This window comes from Octodon degus, unplaced genomic scaffold, assembly GCF_000260255.1.
Source record: "Octodon degus isolate 3935 unplaced genomic scaffold, OctDeg1.0 scaffold00026, whole genome shotgun sequence".
Lineage (NCBI taxonomy): Eukaryota > Metazoa > Chordata > Mammalia > Rodentia > Octodontidae > Octodon > Octodon degus.
The window spans coordinates 16875845-16897917 of NW_004524602.1; the positions used below are offsets into that span (position 1 = coordinate 16875845).

At 42.9% G+C, this 22073-nt stretch overlaps 1 protein-coding gene across 1 annotated transcript in view; it reads left to right on the plus strand.

Annotated features, from left to right (window-relative positions):
• Sltm (SAFB like transcription modulator) overlaps positions 1-22073 on the plus strand; it is a 50344-nt gene that overhangs the window by 8384 nt on the left and 19887 nt on the right. Inside the window, exons 3-6 of the mRNA XM_023712471.1 lie at positions 6836-6900; positions 9703-9900; positions 10733-10780; positions 21748-21775. Of these exons, the coding sequence (XP_023568239.1) occupies positions 6836-6900; positions 9703-9900; positions 10733-10780; positions 21748-21775 (339 nt within the window). The remainder of the gene's footprint in view (positions 1-6835; positions 6901-9702; positions 9901-10732; positions 10781-21747; positions 21776-22073) is intronic.

Below are 22073 nucleotides of genomic sequence, written 5' to 3' on the forward strand. Positions count from 1 at the left end.
GACAGTCCTGTGGCATTTTGTTTTTCTTGTCACTTGTTTTCATTTATAAAAAGGGTAAAGTTTAGTCCTTTGTAGCAAAGTGGGTGCACCTTGAAACAACAGTGCTAAGTTTTTTTTTTTTTTTTGAGATAGGATCTGTGTAGTTTAGACAGGCTTTAAACTCACTCTGTAGCCCAGGCTAGCCTGGATCTCACAGCAAACCTCTTGTCTCAGCCTCCTGAGAGCTGGTATTACAGGCATGCCTCATCATACCTGGCTGGTGTTACCTCTTACCATGTCCTAATAGAAGTCTAGACCTTGGACCTGATAGGGCTGATTCCATGTATGAGGTGAACAAGTACAGTGCTTGAGTGTCTGCTGGCTGTATAGTGTTGTTCTGGGTTCTGGATGATACATGTGATAGCTTTTACTGTTTAAAAATGAAATACATTTGTTTATGGGAGGGGTAATACTTCTTCACAAAGGAAGAAAAATACTGCTTTATAACTCAGTTGCATAGGGGCAAGATTAATATATATAGTAACATAGCCTCTGTCTGGTGAGTTTGAGTTTGATTGAACTGAGTGATTCCCACTACAGAAAACAAAAACATTAATTTAATTGTGTTAAGCCCAAAGTTATACATTAGAAAACAACTGAAGAGTCAGGTGTGGTGGCGCATTCCTGTAATCTAAGTCCTTGAGAGGCTAAGGCAGGAAGATCATTGCAAGTTAGTGAAACTTTGCCTCCAAAAAGAAAAGAAAAATAATTGAAGAAAGGTAGTATAAAATTATAGGATTGGTTGATTGCTTTTTCTTTTCCTTCTTTTTTCCTATGGGCCCTAATCAAATAGGGCTGCAGCTTTATTTTTTTCCACACAGGCACTATATTTATTTTGGAGTTCCAGGAATTAAATTCAGGGCCTTGCACTTGCCGGGAAGGCACTGTGCCTGGGAACTATCTCCCTGGCCTTGCTTTATTTTTTTTCAGTCATTTTATTGGTACATTTTAGATATGCATAATGATCACATTCATCATAAGAGGATTTGTATCTGTACGTGATATAATTTGATTTTTTATTTATTTATTTATTTATTTATTTTTTTTGTGGTACTAGAGATTGAACTCAGAACATTTTGTGGTTTTGTTTTTTTTTTTTGGTTGGCTCAGCCCTGCCCTGAGGACGGGGCTGGCAATGCATGTGGTGCTGGGGATTGAACCACGGTCCTCTGTGCCATTCTAAGTAGGTGCTTTAGACCACTGAGCTGTCTTGGGCAATTTTTCTGCCACTGAGCTATCTTGCTAGCCCGTTTTTTTTCCCCCCATTTACCTATCTTCCTTTCAAATCCTCTTTTTTTTTTTTTTTTTTTTTTTTTTTTGAGAGAAGTTCTCACCATATAGTTCAGGCTGACCTTGAACCACATAGTGATATGGCTTAGGATGGCCTGGAACTCCCCTCGGCCTGTGAAGTGCGGGAATCACAGGCGTGTGGCACCACACCTGGCTTCTTTCTGTTTTTTCAGCCCTGGCAGTCCGATTCAGTGACACTGAGCTATATGCATTGCCCAGCCCTTTTTATTTTTGAAAGTCTTCCCAGTCTAGGGCCAGCCAGATAGCTCACTCCGGAGGCTTGCTGAGCAGGTGACTGAGACTGGGTGTGGTGGCACACATGTGTAATTCCAGCCCTAGGGAGGCTGAAAACAGGAGAATCACCATGAGTCCGATCTATGTAGTGAGACCCTGTAGATGCTGTAGACCCTGTACAAAATACATTTAAAAAAGAAGTTTCCCAGCTTAGCTTCTAGTGTGTGATCCTCCTATCTCAGTCTTCCAAGTAACTGGGGTTACAACTGTGCATGTGTGCCACTGTGTTTGAGTAAATTGGGGTTTTCTTAAATATTGTGTACCTATTAGGTTATTAATCCTGTCTCAAAACTGAGATGTTTCAAACTCTTGTCTTCATGGGTTTTAAGTCGATGAGCTGACAGCATTGAATAATGCTTTCAATGTTATAGGACCTTTAGTAACAGTATGGAACAGCCAAGTTAAACTTTTCCTTCCTCTGTCACTTGTTGCCTGTGTGTCTTGGACAAGTTCCTGCATTTCTCTGGAGTCCTGTGGTTTGAAATTTTGTTTGTTTTTTTGGTTGGTTGATTTTTGGTACCAAGAATCAAACTCAGAACCTTTCACTTGCCAGGAAGAGCTTGTACTGCTGAGCCAAATCCCTGGCCCTGAATTGTGTAGATGTAGAGCTGGGCATGGTGGCTCAAGCCTGTAATACCGGCAAGCAGGATGCTGAGGCAGGAGGATCACCACAAGTTGGAGGCCATCCTGGCCTACATGGTGAGCTCAGACCAGCCTGACCTACATAGTGACACCCTGTCTCAAAACACCAAAAAGTAAATTTTTTAAGTGTGGCATGAAGCTTCTTCTTACAGCAGAAGGGATAATGCAACTGATACACTGAGCTCCTGTTTTCCAGGAGTGGAAACAGACATGAGTTTCAATTTATTAGGTTTATGATCTTGATAAACCTTCAGAGCCTCTATTTTCTCTTTTGTGAAATGAGGATAATTGTTTCAGAGTAGTTATGAAGATAAAATAAGTATGTTAATGTGTGAAGTGTTCCTAGTGCTGGGCCCTGGAAGTCACTTAAGCAGGAGCAGTGAACAGTGATAGTTTTTGCTGCTGAGGTGTAATTTGTTTTTCCATTAAGTACATTAATGTGAGGGGAATTCACCATGGAGCAAGCAGCTGTCATTTTAGAGATAGCATCTCTGAATTGCCTGGGCTAACCACTCCTTACAGGAATAATACCTTTTAAGTAGGTCATAAGGTGTAGTGGGGGGCTGGAGAGATGGCTCAGTGGTCTAAAGCACCTACTTGGAACAAGCTTGGCAAAGCACAGGGACCACGGTTCGATCCCCCAGCACCACATGCCAGCCAGCTGCGCCCCCTGGTGGGCTGAGCTGGACACACACACACACACACACACACACACACACACACTAAATTAAAAAAAATTTGAGAAAAAAAAAAAGGTGTAGTGGGCAGGGCCGGGGTTACAGCTCAGTAGCACAGCACCTGCCTCACAAGTGTGAGGTTCTTAGTCCATTCTTGGTACCAAAAAAAAAAAAAAAAAAAGCTGGGCATGGTGGTGCATGCCTGTAATTCCAGCACTAGGGAAGCTGAAGCAGGAGGATCACTGAGAGTTAGAGATGGATCTGGGCCACAAAATGAGCTCAAGGCCAGCCTGAGCCGAGTTGTGTAGGGAGACCCTGTCTCAAAAAGACCCCCTCCCCAAAAAAAAAATGTTGTGGGGTAGATTTAGGAGTGTCATTAGAGGTTTTGGTTTTCAGGGGGTTTTAGAATGTAAACAATAATATTTTACAGTACTTCATTTCTAAAATCTCTTTAATGAGGGAGTAGGAAATACTATGTAAATTAGTGCAGGTAAAGCCATAGGTACAATGTAAGGGAGGTCAGTTCATAATCTTCATTTATGTTAGATACATGTCACTTGGATAGGTCATGCTGCTGTGAAACTGTTTTGTTTTATGTTGAGTTCATGGAATAGCATAGGTGCAGCATGTGTTTCATATACACATGAATTCCCCTTGAGTTTCAGTGCGTGCATGTCTGAGATTGCGCTTCAGAGGTAGCCCAGGGAGCTGGGGCCCACTGCCCCTGCCCCGTCAGGAAAGTGGGTTGCAAAGCCAGCAGCCCCAGAGAATCAGGACAGCTTCCCTGCCACAATGCTCCCCTCATTCTTGACATGAGGTTTGCTGACTTGGGGCACACTGTTTAACCTTTAGGCTTACTTTCCTGTGCTGTGTACCACAGGTCAATAAAATCAGTTGTGTCTTTAGAAAAAAAGAAAGTGCTTTGCAAATTATAAAGCAATTCTTAATTATAAGTAAGGGATTAGCGTTTGTGAGTGATCTGAAGGAGTTCTCCCCAAAACTGTCCTCGGTGGGTTATCCAGTAGACAGAAGGATCAAGATTTTTTAAATATTTATTTATTTATTTGGTGCAGGATCTCACTGCACAGCTTGGACTCATAGTGATCCTTTTGTCTCAGCCTCTCCAGTGCTGGGCTTACAGGTGTGCACCATCACGCCAGTTTTGTTGGCCAGCATGGCCTGCTTCAAGCTGGCCCAATGTGTAGTATTGGGGATGGAACCTGGGTCCTTGTGCTTGCCAGGCAGGCGCTTAGACAGCTGAGCTATCTCCCTGGCCCCAGAATCAAGATTTTTTTTTTTTTCTGGGTTGGCACCTAGGTCTTTGGGTGGCTTTTTATTTTTTATTTTATTTATTTATGTGTGTGTGTGTGTGTGTGTGTGTGGTCAGCTCAGCCCAACAGGGGGCGGGGCTGGCTGGCATGTGGTGCTGGGGGATTGAACCGCGGTCCCTGTGCTTTGCTAAGCTTGTTCTCAGAAGGTGCTTTAGACCACTGAGCCATCTCACCAGCCCCAAGACTTTTTTTTTTTTTTTTTTGGCAGAACCAGGGATTGAACTCTGGCCCTTGCGCTTGCCAGGGAAGCACTTATTCCACTGAGTCATCTCCCTGGCCCCAGAATCAAGATTTTTTTTTTTTTTCTGGGTTGGCACCTAGGTCTTTGGGTGGCTTTTTATTTTTTATTTTATTTATTTATTTATTTATGTGTGTGTGTGTGTGTGTGTGTGGCCAGCTCAGCCCAACAGGGGGCGGGGCTGGCTGGCATGTGGTGCTGGGGGATTGAACCGCGGTCCCTGTGCTTTGCTAAGCTTGTTCTCAGAAGGTGCTTTAGACCACTGAGCCATCTCACCAGCCCCAAGACTTTTTTTTTTTTATTTATTTTGCAGAACCGGGGATTGAACTCAGGCCCTTGTGCTTGCCTGGGAAGCACTTATTCCACTGAGCCATCTCCCCAGCCCCCATCTCCCCAGCCCCAACAGTAATTTTAAAATTAGGGTGTGGTATGCTAGAATTGTTTTCCCTGGAATGTAAACTCCAGCATTCTCAGTGAAAGTCCATGCTGCCTGCAGCTGCACACTGCATTTTCCAGGGCTCTTACAAGCTGTCAGGTGCGCTATCACAATCTCCTGTTTCGCATGCCTGGAAGCCCTGGTTGTGCCCTGTTCACACTCTGCTGCTCAATGCTGGGAAGGGTTGTAAGGTGGGAGTGGGTGAGAGAGCCTCGAGGAACCTAGAGAGGAAGGAGGGGATCTCTTCACTTGGTTTTTAAACATTTACACAGACAGTTAAACTCTCTGCCAAGGGGTCACTAGAGGTTGGGCCTGGGTAACACCTTTGTCATTTCATTAGTTGGCCTCAGGAAGAACACTGATTCATGTTTCAAAAGAAATTTTAAAAAGCCCTTTTTAAAAAGTTTCAAACAGCTTTTTAGCAGCTGTGCTTTTTTATAGCATTTCTGATACATTTACAGGAGTTCTTGGTTTTTACAATACTGAGGTTGAAACCCGCAGCCTTGTGTGTGGCTAGGCAAACTTCACCACTGAGCCATATTACATGCACATCCCCTTTACGTACATAGTACAGGTTCTTTAATAGGGTTTGGAAGGCTAGGTGGAAGATAGAAGCTTTTTAGCAGTGGCTTACAAGAAACCTTTAAAACGTGAATAGCTGTGGAGTGTGGTGGCGCAACCCATAATCCCAGCTCTTGGGAGGCTGAGGCAGGAGGATTGCTGCAAGCTCAAAACCAGCCTGGGCTATACATAGTGAGTTCAAGGCCAGCCTGAACTGCATAGTGAACCCTGTCTGGAAAAAAGAAAAAAAAGTGAATAACGTTGTATTTTTATTTTTTTATTTTTTGAGACAGGGTCTCATTATGTAGTTCAGGCTGGCCTTGAACTCACTTTTTAGCCCAGGCTGGCCTCATCTAAGCCTCCTGAGATCAGGCATCCTCCTGCCTCAGCCTCCCAAGAGCTGGAATTGCAGGCATATGCCACCATGCCTGGCTGTGAGCAGCAGTTTTAAGGTTACACCAGTTTTCAAAGCTTGCAAGATGAAGGTCAAGTCCATCTGAAAGATGGTAACAGTTGTTTTTTTTTTGGGGGGGGGCATAGAAAGGTAGAATTAAATAAAAGTACACACTGTTTTGACAGCCCTCTAGAGAGATGCACAGTTTTAATTCTGAAGTAGTTTTGGCTTCCTTGAACCAGATCTGTCATTATGTTAAGTGAGCAGCATGGTTGATGCAGACCCTGTGGGGAGAAGATTAGCACAGCAGCATCTCTGAGCCAGGAGTCAGGCTGAGGGAGGCACACCTGTAGTCCCAGCCCTCAGGGACACTGAGGCAGGGCTTCAGGCTTGTGCTCAGCCTAGGCAGCTTAGTGAGTTACTGAAAGCCTGTCTCAAATAAAAAATACTAGAAGAAAATGTAGGGATATAGCTCAGTGAGGTCTTGGGTTCCATTCCGAGGAATGCAGAGGTACAGAAAGAGAGAGACGAGACTGTCTATGTTTGTGTCTCTTGGCTGAGGTCTGGGGACAGAGGAAGCTTGGAGAGGAGGGGGGCTGTGCGCCGTGACCTCCACCCCATGGTGGGTGGGCCAGTGCCTGGAAAGGCATTGCTGTCCTGGGGAGTGCTGTGATGAGGGCACAGCCCTGCAGCAGTGGTACTGGTGGGTTCAGGGGAGGCTCGCTGGCACGTGTCTCTGTGAGACGGCACAGCACGGCATGGCTACCGAAGGGGTTTGTCTGCCTGTAGCCGTGGCCAGGTGGGGAACCAGCGGTTGGTGTTAGCTTGGTCAGGTGATTTGCGTGGGGAGTGGTATCTCGAGTAACGTGGAATGCTTTTTGCTCTGAAAGTATTCAAATATTGGTTGTTAGCCCATTATTCCTTCTTTCATAGGTAAAAAACAAGAAGCAGATGAGTTGAGTGGAGATGCTTCTGTAGAAGACGACACTTTTGTCAAGGTAAAGTGTTCCCTACTCAGGTCAAGATGTTGATGCCTGCTGTAATGCTGCCTTCTGTCCCGTAACTTGAATGATGGAAACGTGTAGGTTAAGTCCCAGAGGCTTGGTGCTTACGGCCACCACCATTAACTTCCATCACTGAGAAACCTAATAAATACCTGTTTCTTCAATTAGATGAGACATAAAGCTGAACATAACCTGTCCAGGCCTTTAAGTTTGAGACATAAAGGTCAGAGAAACAGCTACAGACAGTTGATACGGTAGTTATTACACAGGGTGCTATCACAAAGAAGATTGATAATTTTTTAATCTTGTTCGGTTTAACTTTTGTACATAAACAGGACTCAGATCAGTTTAAGACCTTAAAATGGGAAAATTACAGTTAACAATCAGAGTAAGAAACTTTTTTGCCTTTTAAAGATAATCCACTAGGTGTGGTGGCGCATGCCTGTAATCCCAGCTCTTGGGAGGCTGTGGCAGGAGGATCACTGAGTTGGAGGCCAGCCTGGGCTACATAGTGAGTTGGAGGCCAGCCTGAACTGTGTAACAAGATCCTCTTTCATAAAATAAAAAATGATAGCCATGACAGAATTTTTTTTTTTTTTTTGGCTGTACTGCAGATGTGGATGAGTCCCCTTTCGTTATACTTGGCTTTGATTGTAATGAAATTTACTTTTTGTTACTGTGAAAGCACTGTGGTAGTTGTGTTACCCAAGGAGCATTGTTCTTCACACATCACGTGCATTTTACCTCCATGGTTATGTCACGGTATCTTCCAGGAGGCAGCCAGTGTCCCTCCACGCACCCCTTTGCTCCTTCCTTGTTCTGAACCCCTCCCCACACCCCATGTCATAACCACAGTTCCCTTGAGAAAGGAGCATTTAGTTGAGGTGCCCACCTTGAAAGCAGATAATTTTCAGCAGTTTCCATTACAATTCATGATTATATGCCTTTGCCCAGCTTTGGATTAGCCTTTTCAAGCTCCTCCAGTTTGTTCTTCTGGACTCCGGGATACCTTGTGGCGTGTCTTGCATTAGATCTGCTACTGTACACAGTTGTCCTCACTAGTAAGTGTGTAATTAGGCAGAAGTTATCCACAAGTTGGATTGTAACTTGATAAAGAGGCCTTTAATTTTCAAATATCTTTGAGTTTTTCACTTCGTGAGGTTGTTAGTCATTTTGAATGTTACAGGAGAACTACCTGCCTGCCCTGAGAATATTACTACTGGCTCACATCTGTGTCAGGAAGGGTACTTTTGTGTTATTAGTAACAAATATTAACTCCTATCTGGTCCCCAGATAGGAGTGGCCCACAAGCGCACATGTCTTGTGATGCTTGGGAGAGCAAAGAGCAAAGAACTTTTTAAAAGATGTAACTTGACTGTCTTCACTGTATGTTCTTACTATGGAAGTATCAGCATATATGTTTGATAGAAATTAAGCAAATTTATTTTTCTTGTCTAGTTTTGGAATTTATGCAGTAGCGATGGGTACACATCACCTATTGCCTAAATACATGAATAGCTTAAAATTTGTTTTTGCAGGTAAGTGGAGACTGACTGGAGTTGGCGGCTGAGAGGAGACGAAGCTCCCTTGGCGGCTGCTCCTTGCTATTCCCCCCCCGCCCCCCCAACCGGGGATTGAACTCAGGCCCTTGCACTTGCCAGGGAAGTGCTTTTTCCACTGAGCCATCTCCCCGGCCTCTCCTTGCTATTTTGCTGCTGTCCTGCAGTCACATAGTCACCAGTTCCTCTCAGCCTCCTGGTCCCCAGATAGGCGTGGCCCACAAGGGCACCCTGGTCTCGGGGTTGCCACACCAAAGCAGCCCCAGGCCCCCTTGCCACGGGTCTGCCCTCTGCAGTGGCTGCTGTCAGTGATTAATAGTCCTGTCTCTGTACTTTGCTCTCACTGACCCAGAGTCTTTTCTTAAAACTGCTGGGACCTGGGTTTTCTATGAGAATGGTGAAGGAAGGTTCATGGCTTTCAGCTCTGCAGTCACTGAAAGAAGAAACTAAGCAGATCGCTGGGCTTGCTTGCACTGAATATCATATATTTACAAGCTTAGATGGTCACACGGAGCTTCCTTCACAGAGCTAATCCCAACCATATTTCCCTTGCTTATGTTGTGGCACAGTGACAGATTTCCAAACAAACACGTTTAAATTAGTGCTTGTGTATTTTTCTCAAGAACATTGATGAAGCCGTTGGGAATTCCTTATTAACTACAAGTAAATTTCATGTTTTAACATAAGACTTCTAGGGACTTTAAACTTAAGTAAAACTGTGGTGCTTGTAATCCCAGCACTCCAGAGGCTGAGGCAGAAGGATCATTGCGAGTTCGAGGCCAGCCTGGGCTACAAAGTGAGCTCAAAGCCAGCCTTAACTGCATAGTAAGTAAACCCTGTCTCAGAAAGACAAAACAAAGAAACTAAGGTGTGTGGAGAAATCAAATTGTTTCTTTGAGGTCATATTTTCTGGAAGGCTCCTAAAATCAGTACCTATAAATATTGGCTTAATAAACATTACATAATTGAAACATAAGAATGTCTCTAATAGCAGCTCAATTAGCATGCATTTCAGTGTGGGAGATTGGAGAGTTCAGACTCATACTTTCACAATATCGGTGTTAGACTGTTTTAAAAGACACGGTTAACAGGTAAGGTAAAGCAATTTAACTTTAACTTGGGTATATCAAGATATGATCAGATTTGATACATTTAGAGATGTAAGTTACCAAAAACGTTTGGTGGATAGCTACCCTATTTTGCCTCTAGTTGTACCAAATTTTCTTACCATTAAAAGGACTGTGAATTGGAGAATCAAGAGGCACATGAGCAAGATGAAAGTGACGAAATAAAGGATTCTGAAGAATTTGGTGAAAATGAAGAAGAAAATGTGCATTCCAAGGAGTTACTTTCTGCTGAAGAGAACAAGAGAGCTCATGAATTAATAGAGGCAGAAGCAGTAGAAGATATAGAAAAAGAGGACATCGAAAGTCAGGTCTTTAGCCAGTTTTGTTAAAACATGACACAGATACATTAAGTTTTAAATTATGAAAAGTTTTTTTTCCTAGTTCAATTTGGAAGTCTCAGAATTAAAAAAAATTTTTTTAAGTTGCTTATAAATTACTCAGAACTACTCAGAATCACCTAAGGTGATTTTTAAAAAAGTTTTGCATATCTCACATATGTATACATTTTTATAGTAGTTAGTTGTTACTCTCTTTTTACTTTCACATATCATCTCATAATCTACACGTTATGTGTACATAATTTATTAGACTGCTTTCTTTGTATGTACTAGCCTTTGCTATAATTCTGTGTACTTAGGGTTTTCCTTATGCTGTGAATGAGTGTACCAATTTCACTCTGCTTTTGCCAGCATTATTTGGTGGCTGGTCCCCTTTTGCTATTTCGGAAAGTATAAAATAAAAAGCCACTTTAATCTGCCTTTCTAAATTATCAAAGGTGGGAAATTACTCATGAAAGTTTAACTTTAAAGCAGTGAGTCGAATCTGATCTTTGAAGTAGACTGTTTGCTCTGCTTTCAAATGTTAGCACAGCTTAACAGAGCTGGAGGGTTAGGGCAGGCAGTGCTGCTGGGACTCACGCTTCCAGTGACCTAAAGACTGAGAGGCTCCACACCTTTCTAATTCTGTGGCGGTGTGACTGATTTTTATGTTGGCCTAGAAAATATAGTCTAAATTCTTGGGTGATTTAGTACTCACAGAATCAAAACATAAGGCAAATGATAATCAGGATTAAACATAAAAGGATTTTTGTGTTTCCCAGATATTTTGTAAAGCAAAGCTATTGTATACCCTTTTACTTAGGAAATTGAAGCTCAAGAAGGTGAAGATGATACCTTTCTAACAGCCCAAGTAAGTTGACATTTAGTCCTACAAGTTGAATGTTGTGGGTGGGAGGGATTGCTTAGAAAAGGAATCTTACTTTGACTTTGTGATTTCATAGAATGGCCTTAAGTTCCATACTGAGTTACTTTCATGCTATATGCAGGTATTTCAACTATTGACAGCTGAAATGTCTTTTGCCAGCAAGGTAACTGGGAGTTAGGAGGTTCCTCTCATTTTCAGGATTGAATGACTGTCCTTTCTGTAAACCAGCACAGTCTTTTAAGATGTTACAAAAGAAAAGATGTTACAGTAATCACTGTGCTGTCTTGGTTCTGTATAATATGTATAATTTTTTAGCAGTTTCAAAGCTTTATTTGGTCTGGCTCTCTGTCTCTGGTGACAGGATCTCGCAGTTCAGGCTGGCTTTGAAGTCATGCTAATCTTCCTGCCTCAGCCTCCTGAGTGCTTCAAAGCTTTATTTTCTTGTGTTTGTTTTTGCTTGGTATAGGGTTTGGTTGTGTGCTTTAGGCTGGCCTCGCACTCATGTGCACAAGGCTGGCCTAAAACAGCCACCCTCTTGCCTCGGCCTCCTCTCGAGTGCTAGAATTACAGATGCATGGCCACCACCCCCATCCCACAGCTTTATTTAAACTGTAGTTAGTTTTAACATTACTAGGTTGAGTTTAGAATAAAAGCGATTGGCTGCGCTGTAGTCTGGCAAGGTTTATTTAGTATATGTGATATTCATAGAGAATATTTTAAATTGTGATGCACAGATGCTGTGAAGAGACATAACTCAAAATCTGGTGGGTTTTAAGAGTCTCGCTTTGTATGCCAGGCTAGACTCAAGCTCGTGGCGATCCTCCTGCTTCAGTCTGGCATGTGCTGGGAATATAGGTGTGAACCGTGTGCCTAGCATCAACATTTGCAGTTTTTTTGTTTTCTTTTATGGCTGGCTCAGCCTGCTTGGGGCAGGGCTGGTGTGGCATGTGTGCCAGGGATCAAACTGTAGTCCCTGTCCCTGTGCTTGCCTAAGCAGGTGCCATAGACCACTGAGCTATCTCACTGGCCCAAAATTTACAGTTTTAAAAATTGTTCTTTGTCCCTTTCTTATTTCTGTTCTCAAGAGCCACTTGTTCATGTGCCCTCTTTAAGTGCTGTGCTTAGAAACAAGTTCTTTCATTTACTAGTTTCAGTAAAGCTAGTGACTAGGCCAGTTGTTTCCACACTGGAGCATTAACTAGCACTGCCTTGTTTACTGGTGCTAGGAAGCGGTCCCTTCCTGCTCTTAGCAGTGGAGAAATGACATTTCTAGAAGGCATGGAATATTTCAGATCATTTGCCATGCTCAGGAGGGAAATGCCAGCATTGTGAAAGTCTGCAGGGCTGTCACCGGTCTTTTTTTTAAATTATTTATTTTTATTACATTTATTTATTGTGTGTGTGTGGCCAGCTCAGCCCACCAGGGGGCGGGGCTGGCTGGCATGTGGTGCTGGGGGATCGAACCGCGGTCCGTATGCTTTGCCAAGCTTGTTTCAAGTAGGTGCTTTAGACCACTGAGCCATCTCTCCAGCCTGTCACCGGTCTTGTCCCCAGGTGCCTGAATTTTTGTTTTCATTGTAAGAAAGATTTCAGAGTGCTTCACTAGATTACCCATTGGCAAAAAGGGAGTGTTGAGTTCTTCAGAGCCTTTGCAAGCACCTAAGACTTCATGAAGTGTCCTTGTTTTTTAAATGGATGGAAAAAATATCTTAAAGAATGGATACCTTTAAGTAAAATGACCTTTTTTCTCTTATAGAAAATGCTGAGTAGAAACACAAATGTCACTGGCCCTGCCCCCTGGGGCCTGCTGAGCCAACAGTAGGGGTGTGGTGGCGCAGGCCTGCAATCCCAGTGCTGGAAAGGCTGAAAACAGGAGGATCAGTATGAGTCCAGGCTGTGTACTGAGACTCTGTAACAAATACATAAAATGGAAAAAAAGAACAAAACCAAAAACACACACATACAGATGTATCTAGATTCTACTTTCTCTCTCTCTCTCTCTCTCTCTCTCTCTCTCTCTCTCTCTCTCTCTCTCTCTCTCTCTCTCTCTCTCTGAGACAGGGTCTCACTGTGCAGTTCAGGCTGTTCTTGAGCTCACTTTGTAGCTCAGGCTGGTCTTGAACTTGCAATGACCCTCCTGCCCCCGCCTCCTGAGTGCTGGGGTTACAGGTGTGCACCACCACACCTGGCATTAGGTCTATTTTTATTTTTTTGCGGAACCGGGGATTGAACTCAGACCCTTGTGCTTGTCAGGGAAGTGCTTATTCTACTGAGCCATCTCCCCACCCCTAGGTCTCTTTTTAATGTGTAAATTTTCCACTCCAGTTTATTTTTCCCCTCTCTTAATTGTTTACCTGGTAGAGTATACGTTGGCAGTTTTTCTTAAAGGCCCAGGTAGTAAATGCTTCCGCGTTTTTGGGCCATCTGGTCTTTGTCACAACTGCTCAGCTCTGTCACTGTCTGTGAAAGCAGCCATTAACAATGCCTAAGCAAGCAGGCATGGCTGTGTCCCGGTAAAGCTATCTCTAAAGCAGGCAGGCATCTGGTGTCACTTGCCAGCTCCTGCTGCAGTGTCCAGCCTTCCCTGACTGCACTCCCGCTGTGTGTGTCAGTGTGCTCCCCAGAGGGTGTGAGGCGCTTTCATTTCTGTGTTGTGAGGGTGCATGGAGGCTGGGCTTCCGGGTGCTGACACATCCATTGTTGCTTTCTTCACTCACTGGGGTGTTTCTACAAGAGAAACTCCCTCCCATCTCTTTGGTTACCCACTAGTATTGATTATAAAAGAAAGCCGAAGCCAGGAACCGTGGCACAGGCCAATAATCCCAGCTCTAGAGAAGCAGAGGCAGGAGACTTGTTTGGACTAAGGTCGAGTTTGAGGCCAGGTTGAACTAAGCTCTTGTCTCAAAACAAAACAAAAAACCCCCCCACAAATGAGAATAAAAGTGTGTGTGTGATTCTTCTCGTTAACGCCACATTTCATGAGTTGGTTCTGCTAGAACTTCTAAGAGTGATCACCACTGAGGTGATTTGGGATTGGTCAGTTGGTTTTGAGTCAGGTTTGCACTGTGCAATCCAGGCAAGCCTTGAACTCGTTTTCTAGCCCGGTGATTTTCCTGCCTGAGCTGGGATACAGGTGTGGTGATCATTGAGCTTTTAAATTTTTTCCCTCCTAGTTTCACTTTGAACTCATGGGTTGGAGATATTTATATTTCATGTTCATTTGTCTTTAGCTAGTAATAGCCTGTTTGATGTTAAGTCCTTTCCATATGATTCCCCCCACCCCCGTACTGGGGATTGAACTCAGGACCATGTGCTTGCCAGGAAGGTGCCTATGCCATTGAGCTATCTCCCCAGCCCTTGCATATGACTTTTTTGTAATCTGATTTATTCCTTTGACTTCTGGTTTGTACAGGTGTTCCATTTTCCTCTTCCAAACCTGTGTTAGACATTATTCCTTTTAGTGACGAGTGATAATTTCGTCACAGTCTTGGTAGTCACAGTGTTTATTGCTCATTGTTTCTAGGCCTTTTCAATATGTAGAGCAAGAGTTGGAGGTTTTTTGCTTTGTTTCTGTCGTTACTTTTAAGACAAAACGAATTTTCAGCCAGGGGTGATTGTACACCACAGAAGCCAAGGCAGAGGGACAGCTGTGAGTTCGAGGCCAACCTTACATAGTGAGTTCAAGGTTGCCCTGAACTACAAATAATGAGACCCTGTCTCAAAAAAAAAGGGATTTTTAGTTATGTGGATGCTTCCAAGTTAATGATTTCCTTTATCTCACTGTACATATATTCACATCCAGTTGTCTTAGGGTAATAATAGCACTATTTGCCAGTGTACTGAAAATAATTTAATACACTGCTTGCCAGTGTACTGAAAATAATTTATGACATTTTTCCCTTCAGGATGTATCCCACTAAGGATGAATAAATTAGTGCCCAAGTTATAGTGTTATTTTTATTTAAATGTTTAATTAGATGACAGAATTTTAGCCCACTGCATGACATCTCTATCCCTCCTTATAGTAGGTCTGCTCTGTTTGATTATATCACCATTATTTAGGTTGATTTACTTATGTATTTTTGTTTGTTTTGTTTTGTTTTGTTTCATGGAACCAGGGATTGAACTCAGGCCCTTGCCTACTTAGGTATTTTTATTTTTTATTTTTTTGGTTTAGTTTTAGTACATGTGTGTTGCTTAATATATTTAATCTGTGACTTACACATTTATAATTATTTCAAAGTGAATATTAGCAATTTTATCCTAACTTTATAAATACTTAATTTACCTGATTCCAAAGTCCAAACTTTGTGACATGATGCCACAAAGCTTCCTGCTATCCCTGTTAACATGACTTTTTTTGGTATCGGGAATCGAACTCAATACCTTGCCCTTATCAGACAGATATGTGTGCCACTGAGCTATATTCTGGGCCCTAAAATCACTCCTGTCAAAAGTTGTCATTTATTCCTCAGGCATTCACCTCTATTACAGCAGGTAAAGCTTGACTCAGATTGTCATACCTTGCTAGATTGGTATAAAGATTAATCCCAGACCCTGGGATGTGGACATGCGCAATTAGTGGTTATTCATTTTTTTAAATAAGTTTTGAGATACCACTTTTTTTCTGAACATTTTTTTCTTTAAAACATTCTTGTTTTCTAGTGTTTTAATTCTGAAAAATTTCGTTTAGTTTTCAAGAACCTCTGCAGACTTCTCTGATCACATCATGTGTATTCCTTTTTCTTTATACCTTTGTTCCTAATGTCTCATTCACCTGAAGGTCAGGCTGTTCTTGAACCTATCTAGCCCACCTGCCTGCATGTGAATCTTCCTGCCTCAGCCTCCTGAGTTCTGGGCTTATAGGTGTGTGTCACCACGCCCGGCTGAGTTTTGTATGCCTTCCAAGGTGGATTTGTGTCTCCCTTCAGAAAGCATTCTGACTGCCTGTCCTGGAGAGTGCTGTCCTGATCACAGAGACAGTTTCCCGCCCATTACCTTTCCTCCCTTTTTAAAAAAAAAAAATTTTAAGTTGTGTGTGCGCGTGTGCACGTGCGCACGCTCAGGGTCTCACTATACAGCTCAGACTCCTAGTGATCTTCCTGATTTCTGCCTCTCTAATGCTGGGATTACAGGCGTCCGCCACCATGCCCTGACTCCATAGCTGGTTCAACGTGCCTGGGGGCAGGGCTGGTGCTGGGTGGTATGTGTTGCCAGGAATGAAGCCTGGCCCCTGTGCTTACCTAAGCAAGTGCTCTGTCCGCTGAGCTATGTCACTGGCCCTGCCTTTCTTACCCTTGATGCATTTTGTGTCTCACGGCATTGCTATTTTATCAGTGACGGTTGTGTAGATGATGACTAACTACATAGCAGGGCCACAAACCTTTAGAGACCAGCACCGAACTGCAACTCAGCTCACTCACTGAAAAGCACCAGCACTGCAATGCAATCTGGATACTGAGGTTTTAGTTTAGAGAAAACAACTCAGACATTGACATCTTTTGTCCTGAAAGAAAAACTAGTGACATCCTCCCATAGGCTCACTAGCACTGCCCTAAAGGAAAGCTTTTTTCTCTGATAAGGACAGGCTGAGTACAGGGGCTCCCAGTGTAGATGCAGCCATAGTTGCTTTCCTGGTTCTTTTTTTTTTTTTTTTTAATGTATTTAGTACAGGGTCTCACTACACAGATTGGATTTATAATGATCCTTCTGTTTTTTAGCCTCCCAAGCACTGGGATTACAGGTATGCACCACCACGCTCAGTCTAAAACTTTTTTTTTGTTTTTTAAAAATGTCTATAGTACAGGTTCTACAGGGCCTCACTCACAGATCAGAATTGTAGTGATCCTCCTGTTTTCAGCTTCCCAAGAGCTGGGATTCCAGGTGTGCACCACCACACCCAGTTTCAGTCACCATCTCAGCAAGCCCTGGGGGTGGGACTGGCAAGGCTGTCTGGGAATCAAGCCCGGGTCCCTGCATCTGCCTAAGCAGGCCCTTTAGTCAGCTGAGCTGTCTGGCGGGCCCTTGCTTTTGTTAGTTCTGAGTTCTGTTGTGCGTGCACAGTGCTGCAGTGGTGGAGCCTCAGAGGAATTGGTGCTTTCCACGACTTTTACTGAATGAGTTTGTCTTAGCAGACACTTGAAGGTACACACTGCCAGGTAGAAGGCTCAAAAATTATAAAATAAAGCCTTATTATAAAATAAGGCTCAGGTCTTATTTTATAGACCAAGTCTGTCAGTGCAGATGCTGTGTATTACAAATCAAGAGAGGGGCTGGCGAGATGGCTCAGTGGTCTAAAGCACCTACTTGGAGCAAGCTTGGCAAAGCACAGGGAACGCGGTTCGATCCCCTAGCACCGCATGCCAGCCAGCCTCGCCCCCTGGTGGGCTGAGCTGGCCACACACACATACACACACAATAAATAAATGTTCAAATCAAGAGAAAGATTTGCTTGGCACTAACATGTTGTGTATGACAAGATCTTCCTGCAGAAAGGCGGTGAAGGGAGTATGTGTGTGGTTAGGTGGATGGTGGTACTCTCGGCTTGACTCTGTGTCTCTGTAGTTATCGCTCTCCCTGCCTACAATGAAAGCAGGCAAGCAGGGAGGAGCTTTGTACTGTCCATTGGCCTTGGACTAAAGCTTGGAGATTCCACTACAGAGATGAGCAGCTTGAGTGCCTAGACATTTTCATGTGTGAAATGTTCTTTTTTTTTCAAGGTAAAAGCAAAAGTTGCTAATTTATTTAATTAATTTTTTTTGGCGGAACCGGGGATTGAACTCTGGCCCTTGCGCTTGCCAGGGAAGTGCTTATTCCACTGAGCCATGTCCCTGGCCCAAAAGTTGCTAATTTAAAGGAATCTGTGTTTGGTGAATTATTTTCAAATAGATGGCATAGCTGTGCATATATATTATGTAAGTGAAAAAACTTCCTGATGTCTTTTTTTATACTTCTTGGTTTCCTGTTACAAGGAGTTCAGGGCTCATTTAGGACTTCTTTACCGTTAGTCGGACTGTGCTTTCTGCACAGACAGCATGGTGATAGGAATATGCACTTGTATAAGTGTGATTCATCTCCTACAAGCCTTGAACCCTGCTTGTTGTCATGTTTTTGCTGCCATTGTAATGGGTTTCATCTCTTGAAAGCTCAGGCCCTTTTCCTGTGGGCATTTAAGGCTGTTTAGTAAGGAAATTGTAACCACTATGTAGAGTGGTTAGCTTTAAAAGACATTGAGTTAATCATGAATATCAAAAATTCTAGGGGGCCTGCCTTTAAAAGTAGCTCAGTTGTTTAAGTGGTGCTTCAACAAAGCAGTCAGGCTCAGGTTGCTGTGGTTCGATCCCCACAACTCAAGCCAGCCAAACCTGCCCTGAAGGCAAGAAAATGAAAAAAAAAAAAAAAAAGAAAATTCTTGAGTGCAGACAAGCCTTACCTGTTACTGTAGCTACTAAAAATAACATTTTTAATTGGCATGAGCTACAACAGAAACACTTTTTCACTTCATAGTATTCTAAAAGTTTAACTTTTCAAATAGCAGATCATTTAGACATTCTCTTAAGACTAAGGTGTTGAAGTAAGGTGCTGTTAGAATCACAGGCAAATTAAGCGAGAGTAAACTACAGTTAAAATTCTGTTTGTCTCAATTCCCAGTACCCCCCCACACACAGATAAAATTCTGCTTATAAGCAAGCATTAGATTGTCCCCATTTATTTAACCTTTCAAGATAAATACTAAGAATTTGAAAGAAAAAGGTATCCAGAATTTAAGTGTAACTTCCCTTTCTCTACCTGCCACTACCCCTCTGTTCCACGTAAATAAAAGTGTGCTTAGGGCCCAGAGATGGCTCAGTGGCATGAGCATGTGCCTGGCAAACATGAGGTCCTGAGTTCAATCCCTGGCACCAAAAAGTGTGCTTTCCTTTTCAAGTGTGGTAAATTAGAAGTGTAATTAAATGTTTTGAGTACAATGGCCAGGGATGTAGCTCAGTGGCGCAGAACTGCTTGGCATTGGTAAGTAAGCACAAGGTCCTGAGTTCAACTCCTGGTACTAAAAAAATTTGAAGTACAGCTGTTTATTAAGAAATTTTATAAAAAAAGAAAAAGATTCTGATACATAAATACTTAAAAGTTAAGAAATTCCAGGATGAGCATGGTAGTGCACATTTATAATCCCAGCACTGAGGAGGCAAAGTCAAGAGGATTGTTTCAAGTTTAAGGCCATTGTGAACTGCAGAGTGAGACCCTGTCTTAGAAACAAACAATCCAAATGTTTTAAAAATTAAAATAATTTCCAGGATGGGTGTGGTGACACACGCCTATAATCCTGGCACTCTAGAGGCAGGAGAATGACTGTAAGTTTCAGGCCATCTGTGATAGCATGTCACAGGCTGACATGCATGTACAGCATCACTCACATGCATCTTCTTGCTGTCTCTCTGGTGTGCTGATCCTCGAGGGTGGCGCTGCCAGTGCCCTGTGGAGCGGTAGCATCAGCAGTGCTGGCAGCTGGGGAGAGACGTCTGCCACGTCCTGGCCAAGGCTGTGCAGGCTGTGCCCTAACCAGCCCTTTGTATGTGGTGGTCCATACCACCTGACCTAAAGCTGCTGCTGCTGCTGCTGCTGCTGCTGCTCAGTTTTTATTTTTGTTTTGTTTGTTTTTGGCTTCTCGAGACAGGGTCTGTTTATGTAGCCCAGGATGGTCTTGAACTGCTTCAGCACTCCAAAGTGTTGGGAATACAGGTGTGGTTCACTATGCCTAACTCAGGTTCCATTTGAAAATTATAATTAAGAAAATTATAAGGGCCAGCCAGATAGCTCAGAGGACTAAAGCTCCTGTTTATGGGACTGGGGCTTGATCCCTGACATGCTGTGCTGGCTCCATCCCTGGGCCGTGCTGAGATGGCCATTGAGACTGGGTGTGATGGTGCATTCCTGTAATCCCAGTGCTTGGGAGTCTGAAAACGGGGATCACAACGACTCCGATGTAGTAGTGAGATCCTGTACTAAATATATAAAAAAAAATTAGAATTAAGTACTAATGAAATGTTAATTAAGGTTTGTATTTGAAAGTTATAGTTATGCCCTGCAGTATGGTAACACATACCTGTCCCAGCATTCAGGAGGCTGAAGCATCACAGGCTATCCTGGGCAACATAGTTGAGATTAACACCTGCCTGGACTACATAGGCTTCCAAATAATAACCATTTTTGGAAATTTAAAAGCTAAGGATGTAGTTTAGTGGCAGAGTACTTGCTTAGCATGTACAAGGCTCTTGATTCAACCCCCAGATTCACCCAAAGAGAGAAGCTCAGAACTTTTTTTTTTTTTTTCCTTCGGAACCGGGGATTGAACTCAGGCCCTTGCGCTTGCCAAGGAAGCGCTTATTCCACTGAGCCATCTCCCCGGCCCAACCTCAGACATTCTGTCAGTTTTTTTTAACATTGTAGTGTGTGCAGCCTGGCATCTGCCTGGCAAGCACAAAGCCCTGAGTTTGATTCCTTGTAACCCTCCCCCCCAAAAACTTCCCAGTTTAGCACATGTTGCTTTCTTTTTCTTTTTTTTTCCCCCGGAACCGGGGATTGAACTCAGGCCCTTGCACTTGCCAGGGAAGCGCTTATTCTACTGAGCCATCTCCGCGGCCTCCTTTATTTTTCTTTATGGTGTCATTTTGGAAATTGGGAATATGTCTTAAAATAGTTGTGTGAGTTTTGCAATATTTTCATAATACAGAAAAAATGTTCACCCATTGTGATACTCCTGTTCCCAGTTAATATGTGTGTGTGTGTGTGTGTGTGTGTGTGTGTGTGTGTGTGTGTGTAAACACACTTTAAAAAAAAAAATGTATATGGTGCAGGGTCTCACTATGCAGATCAGCCTCGGAGTGATCCTCCTGTTTTCAGCTTCGCCAGCACTGGGACTACAGGCCTGCACCGCCACGCCCACTCTTGTTGCAGCTCAGCGCCCAGGGGCCCCTTGGCATGTGGTGCCAAGGATTAAACCCCGTCTGCTCCCTGTGCTTGCCTCAGCAGGCGCGTAGTCTGCTGAGCTATCTTGCTGGCCCTCGAATATATTAAAATTCAAATAATTTTTAAATGACTTTTTTACAGGTAGTATAAATATCATTTTTAAATTGGGGGGCTACCAGTGTATAATAACTGGATTCATTTTGAGCAGTTAAAAAGAATGAGTAATTAGCTGGGCATGGTGACGCACATCTGTAATCATAGCACCTGGGAAGCTGAGGCGAGGGGAATTGCTATCAGTTGAAGCTCAGCCTGGGCTGCATAGTGAGTTTAAGGCCTTCTTGAACTATGTAGCAAGATCCTACTTCAAAATAAAGGAAAATTTGAATATTTTGAAACTGACTGTTCTAGTAGTTGTTGTTCTCTCTGACATGCTTAAGAAGGAAGATTTATTGTTGTTTTGGTTTATTTATTTTGAGGTGAGATCTCTGTTGTTTAGGCTGGCCTTGTGGCAGGCCTCTTGCCTCAGCCTCCTGAGTGCCAGGATTACAGGCCTGCACCACTGTACCCGGCTTTGTTGTTTTATTCATGTATACTCAAACCCTTGAAAGTGTATGTCTACAGGTTATACTTTCCTGATATATTTCTGATTAATACATGCTAAGGGCACCTGTGAATTGAATGACAAACAGGTCAGTCCTTTTTATTGGTAACTCTTGATATGAGCAAGATTTGAATCTGTGAACTAGTTTTGAGTAGTGAAACTGTTCCATCTGTTTGTTACTGTGGTTGTTGATACTCTTGCCCGTTCTTCTCGAGGATTGTGTCCTGCAGGCTTGTGCTGTTTTTCTAATCCATTAGAACGTCCTGTTGGTTAGTGATAGGTATCCTGATCATATTAACTTATCTGGCAGTTTAAGTTTACTGGTATTAGTAAAGTTTAGTTTCACACAAATTTATTTTACATTTGATTATTCTTTGAATTTCAGGATGGTGAGGAAGAGGAAAATGAAAAAGGTATGTTTGATGCTAAGTAGAGTATAAAAATTGCTGACTTAAAAAGTAAATTATGTGACTATCAAGCGTTCCTTATTTTAAAATGAGTTTATTTTTCAAATATACCAATTTAGTGAACTAAGTTAGCATCTTGGTTTATTTTTTAATTGATTTTAATTTCCTCTTGAGCACATATACTCTAACTGAATAGTACATATCAGTTACTGTAGTGAACATGCGATTTTGAAATTTTATTGTCAAAGTCATGTAGTGCATACGGTAAGTGGACCCAGTCCGTAGATGGGCACTGCAGTAACTT